Source organism: Orcinus orca, chromosome 2, assembly GCF_937001465.1.
Source record: "Orcinus orca chromosome 2, mOrcOrc1.1, whole genome shotgun sequence".
Classification (NCBI taxonomy): Eukaryota; Metazoa; Chordata; class Mammalia; order Artiodactyla; family Delphinidae; genus Orcinus; species Orcinus orca.
The window spans coordinates 194,500,574-194,507,694 of record NC_064560.1 but is presented as its reverse complement, the minus strand read 5'-3'; the positions used below and the strand labels follow the sequence as shown (position 1 = coordinate 194,507,694).

At 40.1% G+C, this 7,121-nt stretch overlaps 1 protein-coding gene across 1 annotated transcript; it reads right to left on the bottom strand.

The window, feature by feature from the left end:
• Positions 1–6,090: 6,090 nt before the first annotated feature.
• On the bottom strand, positions 6,091–6,891 carry LOC101271883 (nucleolar protein 56-like). The gene has a single exon (XM_033420177.2). It carries the CDS (start codon positions 6,637–6,639, stop codon positions 6,091–6,093), a length of 549 nt encoding a protein of 182 aa, XP_033276068.1. The 5' UTR covers positions 6,640–6,891.
• Positions 6,892–7,121: the final 230 nt, after the last annotated feature.

Sequence of the window (7,121 nt, the reverse complement as noted above, 5' to 3'; positions counted from 1 at the left end):
GTGAAGATTACATTTAAAAATAACCAACTAACTGTCTGCACTTTTCGGGGTCCTGACGTCTCAAAACGCGTTTAGATTGATACAGACTGAGGCGGAAGTTCTCGTGCTGAGTAAACAGTCAAGTGTTCTTAATAGGAATTGCAGTTTCTCGACATCTGTTAGGGAAAAGGGAATGGCGAAACAACAATTTAGAGTGAGATTGGTTTTGTTAAATGCATTTAAATTCCAAGATTAGTGGTGTTCTTTCTTTTTCAATTAGCATTTACTTGTAGAAAGGTTACAGCTGAAAGGACTGGGGGGGAGGTCGGGTGGGGTTTTTTTCCTCACTGAGAGGGCACTCCAAAGCATAGTAAAGCTAAAATAGGAAGAGAACAGTAGACTTAAAAGAACTTAAAACCGGTGCCAGATCGAGACGGCAAATCTTGAAGGAGAAAGCACTCAAAGAAAAAAAAAATACTAAAATAAAAAAAAGTTGAATCCGGATTGGATGCTCCTGTCCTCTGGGTAGAGAAATCATAAATTGCTTTGAGAAAATATAGAGATGTGTATGTTCCTAGCCAGTTACTGAGTGAAATTTGCATGACTTCCCAAATATATGCCACGGTTCTGTTTGAGTGTGTAAAGAGCTGTAACTAGCTCAGTTTTTTTTTTTTTTTTTGATAGAAACATAAACAGAGACAAAAAATGTAGGGAATGTTTTACCTGTTTTACTGCCATTAAATAAACCTCATCTGCTACCAAGCTGTTTTGGGTGACATTTGTTAAATAAATACATTTTGTGGGAGACTGGAGCACTAAAGGAAAGAGACGTGCATGCAAGGTTCTCGGATAAATTGTTTGCTTCTCAGCACCCTTACCCCTGCCCTGGGGGCAGAACGAGGTGGTAAATTCAGATTTATAGTTTCCCATAGGTATTTTAGGTCTAAACTTACACAGCTACAACCAAAATCTCATGTTATTGTTAGTAAAGTTTCTTTTAACTCTCTCTCTGCCTCTTCCCCGATTTTTCTGGCTTTGTGACTTTCACCATCTCTTGTTCCCTCTGCAAAACATCTCTATTCGGTAGTTGTGTTTTTCTTTAATTAGGGACAAATTTGATATTTCTTTTATACTTCTACATGCTTTTATTCTTTAATCTATTAGTGTGTATATTTTGTGCATGGCTTCAACCTTAAAATATTGTTAGATGGTCATGATTCTTTTAAAATATATATATATATATATATATATATATAAAATATTTGTTTAATGTAAAGCCAGTCCTACCATTTCTAGTTTAAAACCTAATAAGTAGATAAGGCTGTTCTCTAGAGTATTTCTGTGGATACTCTAAAACGCACCAGGATGGATTATGATTTCTGATGATTTCCTGTGTAAGGTCTCTGCAAGTTTTCAGCAATCATAATTGGAGAAATGAACAGTTCTGAATATACACACTGTTATTGCATTGGCTGGGCAGCCAGGCAAAGGTCTTCATGGTCCCCAACAAACAGGGAATCCATGTGATGATAACTAAAAAGTTATATGGTTCTAGAACATTCTGCAACGAGACTTTGGGCAACAGGATGCCTTTGTAGGCAAGGTTCCTCTGACTTTTCAGCTTGCTTCCTCTGAGAAATTGCATATGCTGATTCTTTTCAATTATCTGTCAATTTTCAACATGCAAATAGAAACATGCATGTCATCACTTTGGTACTCACCAACTGATCTCCTCCAAGCACCCAGACCGTAAGTGAATGCCGTTCAATATGTTCTCTTCCCTTTTTTAAGTGGAGTTAATATTACTGAGCAGATTTTGGTCAGCTTCCAGAAACCCAGTGTGTAGAGGCAGAATTTTATTTTAGAAGCACAAGTAGGTTTGAAAAATGTGAACTTAACCCAACTATTTCTTTGTTTCATCTTTCTTGCTAGACATATTTTTTCTAAAATAAATTTCTTCATCTAAACACACAAGCGCACACACACAATTTTGGCCAAATTATGATTACTGCTTATAATGTTTTTAATTATTTTACATGCTTATAATACAAAAATGATAAAGTAAGAAGGAAAAATGGTCCAAAACAATAACCAATAATAAATATTTTGGCATGATTTATTTGCATTGTCTTCTGTGCATGTACATTTTATAGAGTTGAGTTCACTGCATTTTGCTCTTAATCTCATCAATAAATATTTCATTATATTGCTAAAATTTCCTCATTTATATAATCTAATATTTATATATAATACTTTAGCTAATCTTTGGCCTGTTTGGGGGCATTTTGTAGTTTCCCTTTTTTTCTTCATAATTGCAGTAATGCTTAAATAAAACAATTCATAGAAAATGGCTATGTTGGATTACTTTCTTAGAATGGATTCCTGGAAATAGAATTACAAGGTCAAAGGGTACCAGCATATTTAATGTTCCTGATGCATATTGGCAAATTGCCTTTCATAAAAATTATACCAATTTACCCTCCTGCAACAAGCATATAAGAGTGCTTGTCTCACAGCATCCTCTCTGTTGCAAGGTTTTTACAAATGTCTGCAAATTAGAAAGATGACAAAAAAATGGTAACTTTTGCCTGAAATAATTTTTAAACGTACATCAAGCAATAGATTAATTTTAAAAATATTTTAATTCATCAAGAAATTTCAAAACTTACCTCCAGAATGTTTTCTGATCAATGAATGCCACAAAATTGTGGCATTATCATACATAGTAGACTATGTTGTTAGAAAAGCTATTTTTTCTTTCAAAATGAATCATAGTTAATTTACAATGTGTTAGCTTCAGGTGTACATCAAAGTGATTCAGTTATCTATCTAACTATCTGTAGATAGTCTCTGTACCCCGACACCAAATTAAATCTTAGAGACAGTTTTGGGTGAAGTAGACAAGAATAGCTTTATTGCTTTGCCAGGCAAAGGGGACCACAGCAGGCTAACACCCTCAAAACTGTGTGTCCTAACCTGGAGGGGGTAGTGAGGAGTTTTATAGTAATGGTTCAGAAAGGGCATGATCAGCTCGTGGACAATCTTCTGATTAGTTGGTGGTGAGGTAAGTGGGAGTCAGCATCGTCAACCTTCTGGTTCCCAGTGGTCTGTGGTTCAGTGCTTGTGGGCAGCAGACAGTTAACTTCTCCCACCTGGTTCGGGTTTCAGTATCTGCAAAACAGCTCAAGATATTGTTATGCATACCCCTTGAGGGGGAAACAGGACTCTGCCCCAAGCCTGCGCAATTGTTTTTTGACTGTCCTTCCCTTGTCTCCAATACCCTCCCTTCTCTAATTAGCATCTGTTTGAACCTGCCCCTTGGAACTCGGGGAAGGTCGTGGAGGCTGAATGAAGACTATTTCCTATAATCAAGAAATGAGGAACACAGAAAGGCTTTTGTGCCCAAAAGCCCCACAGGGTCCTGCTCAGTATCAATATCTATCTGTCTATGTATCTATCTATCTATGTATCTATCTATCTATGTATCTATCTATATATTTTTTTCAGATTCTTCTTTTCCTTTATAGGTTATTACAAGTTGCTGAAGTCTTTCTAGTCCAGGGAAAATTTCATGGAAACAAGGGTGATACTAGATTTTTGCATAAAACTTAAGTCAGTTTGCACTAGATTCTAAACGTGATTGAATTAGTGCATCTTCAAGGACTTCATAGTATTGGGCTTGGTACTATGCCAAAGGGAGAAGGTGGATGGTGCTCTTGGTATTTGGACAGACACTTTGAGTTCAAGAACAGAAGAGATGTTTGGGAACCTGGTTTCAAATGGTTTCTCTTTTTGAGATTTTGCCATGAGAGCCATAGAGAATACGCGACTGAAGAACCAGGAGAGGCAGCGAGAAAACCGCTCAAAGGGGCAAAAACAACAACACAACGAGAACAACATAAAAACCTCCTCGCACCAAAAGATTTGCCAAAGACCACCCAAAGGTCTTTGAAAAACACCTTTGTGTTCTGTTCTATTAGGGTCAAGAAGGAAAGATTCGGTGAATAAATGCTGCTTTTGTGTAAATGTGTGTTATTCCCCTAGGCTACTGTGTTTTCCAAACTAATGAAGTCCACCCTGTTCCTTGATGTTTTCTGCTGGACATTCAACTTTCTGGCTAAGAAAGAGTTGACATACAGCCATCCTAAAAGATCTCCAAATAGCTCTAATAACTGAAGGTGGACTTTGGTGGTCAGGGGAAAGATTGATCACTCTTTGAACAAATTCAACATACAGATTAGCACCTAAAGTGTCTGCATTTATATGACTCTATTTATTTCGACTTCACCAACAATTTTCAGCAGTAGTGAATGGGCATTCCTGCGTCACTGATTATTTAAAACCAAAAAAGGCAGGGCAAACGCAAGACAGAAAAGGCAAGAAATCCAAGTACCACCAACTCAAAGAAGCATACCCCTCCCTCCCCAGATCCTCAATTCCCTTAACTGTCAGATTTTTAAAACTGAGCACACCCTTCTGAGAGGGTGGCATTTTTCCTTGTAAGAGTATTCCTTCCAGTGATCCATTCCTGGCTTAATGAAATGTTCCCTAAATTAAATCTACCCTTTCTGAAAGGTTACTCCCCAAACAAAATGAACAGGAAAATGCCTCTAGTCCATATAAATGTCATCCTGCCCTCCAGTAAATCTGTTTTAATCACTACTTTTAAGGAAGCAGCCCAATTGAATAGGAGGGAAACTCAATTACTCTGTATACCAAGACGACTGTCAGAGGGGGTCACAAACAGTGTCTTTCAGAGGAGCCTTCCTCTTGAGAGATGCGGGGCACACTTTGTTCTGCAAATGATTTGTCCTTTTCCTTTGCTGAGCGACAGCTCCACCTCCCACCGGCAAAGAGACGGGAAGAGAATGGATATCAAAGGAGGGATCACTGTGCCAATGCTATTTCCCCGTACGTTTTCTCACCAGTTCTTTAACACAAGATTTTTAGTGAACACTTTTCCCTTCTGTTGACAGAAATGGAAATGGGGTCCCAGAGGGGTAAAGTTCACCTTCTAGGTCACCAGGCCAGAAAGGGAAGGGGTGAGTCTTGCACCCAATTCTGTGCAATTCCAAAGATTTTACTCCAGCTAAGAGGCACCAACTCTGTTTTCCACTGAGCTTTATAAGCCCATTTAAAAGAAATAGTCAGTAGTGTGGGAGGATGAATCAGTCAAATGACTCTTCATAGAAGAGTTGGGTAAAACCTGCTTCCCTGACACTTAGAAGCAAGTTCGTCAGCAGAATTCCTGGTGTCTGCAGAATGCTAGTGAACCCACAGACCTGGAAGGTAGGCTGAACCCAGGACCAAGGCTTGCCGACCCCAGACCAATATTTAAAGGTCAACCTAATAGGGCTAAAAATGACCACTCCAGAGAACTTTGGGTGGGAAATGACAAACAGCAGATACCTCTTGACACGGATTCCAAATAAGCCTGTGCCTTGCATTGGGTTTCAGCAAAGGCGTTCATATGCTTTGCAAAACTAATGTGCAGAGGCAGGCCTTCAGTGCTTATGTTTTTTGGAATTAAGTTGAATGACTGTGCCTTGCTCTCTAAAACGTGTAAATGTGTAAATTATGCTACAACAGATTGCCAGTGCAAGTTGAAGAAATGAAAAATATGGTGACTCTCACGGCAAGGGTGCAGGGGTGTGGCTTGTTGCCTGATGTTAAAGGCAGCCTCCAAACTCTCCATCCTTGGGGGCTCTGGAAAGGATTATTAGAAAGGAGTCGTGAAATGAGAAGTAGCTCGATGGCTTTTTCAAGGGCCCAGTTGCATCTGAACACAATCTCTTTTACTGGCACAAAAGAAGTTATGTAAATTATGTGTTATATAAGTTCTGTTTCCAAATCGTGTTTAATTTCCCCAGTTCACCATATACTAATAGAAATACCCAGAGTCACATGCCAAATCTTGATCCCTAAGATGCTCAAGAATTAAAAAGATAGGGAAACGCCCCCACCACTTCATTAACTCCAGCGGTGTGTGTGTGTGTGTGTGTGTGTGTGTGTGTGTGTGTGTGTTCTAGCTACTCATTTTTTTTTTCACTTGTGAATTTGTTTTTATTTTTATTGGGCTATAGGGGATGGGTTGGGAAATATCTCTGTAAGTTATGCCCTACGAGGGAAATGTCCGTTCTCATTTTCCTGGGGCAGCTTTCGGAGCTTTTTCTTTTCCTTGGAGCTGCTGTTCTTGCTGGCAGCAGCCTCTTCAGGTCCACTGCTGAGAGGCTCCTCCCTGGAAGAGAATTTCCTCTTTTTCTTGGGAACCCTCTTGTTTCCTGACTCTTCAGGGTCACTATCTGGTTCCTCTTTGGGGAAAGATTTCTTCCTCGTGGTAAGACTTCCACTGCCAGCTGTCTCTTCAAGATCGCTAACCAGCTCCTCCTTGGAGAAAGATTTCTTTTTGGGGGGTTTGGAGGATACAGATGGGTCTTCCATTCCATTCTCCGGAGGAGCCTCCTGGGGTTTCTGCTTTTTCTTCTTTTTGGGTCTTTCACTTGTCTCCTCACATTCCTCCGGGGTCCTACTGCTGTTTTCTGAAGACACCAGGGCAATCGCAGCCAGTCTTTTCTTTTCCTTCTTCAAGCGTTTCTTCTTCTGTTTCTTCCTAGTAATCTCAGCAGCCGCTTCCTCTGCCTGAACCATTGCCGCCTTCATGACATCCAGATTCTTTCGTGGAATCTCTCCAGTCTCATAGAAGGACAGCTGCTCCTCAACTTGTTCTCGAAGCTTCTCCCCAAATACACGGGTAGGTACCTCAGAGAAGCAATCAGTTCGTGAGGCAATACTGCATTTGTTTGCCAGGTATCGGGAGATGCGGCCTTTGTTCTTGGCAACTGCTCGACCAATGAAGGTAGAATGGAAAATGAGTCCATATTTCGGGGTGCTACCCCTTGTCTTCAGGGCTCTGGAAAGTTGGTCCCTGTGCTGGGCCCAGGGAATCACTCAGACACCAGGATTGGCCATAGTTATTCATTTTAATGTTGTCTGAGTTTATTGTGATGAGGAGGCTAATCCCATCTATGGAAATGCCATGAAACCACACAATAGCCCCTTTCTTCAAGGAAATGAAAGGAAACACTCACACGCTCCAACATTTCATAGGTTGAGAAGGAAGAGTGAATGCCCATCATTTCTGC

What these genes read in the sequence shown, in the direction of transcription:
- LOC101271883 (XM_033420177.2), bottom strand. Translation starts at nt 6,639, where the DNA reads ATGAAGGCGGCAATGGTTCAGGCAGAGGAAGCGGCTGCTGAGATTACT.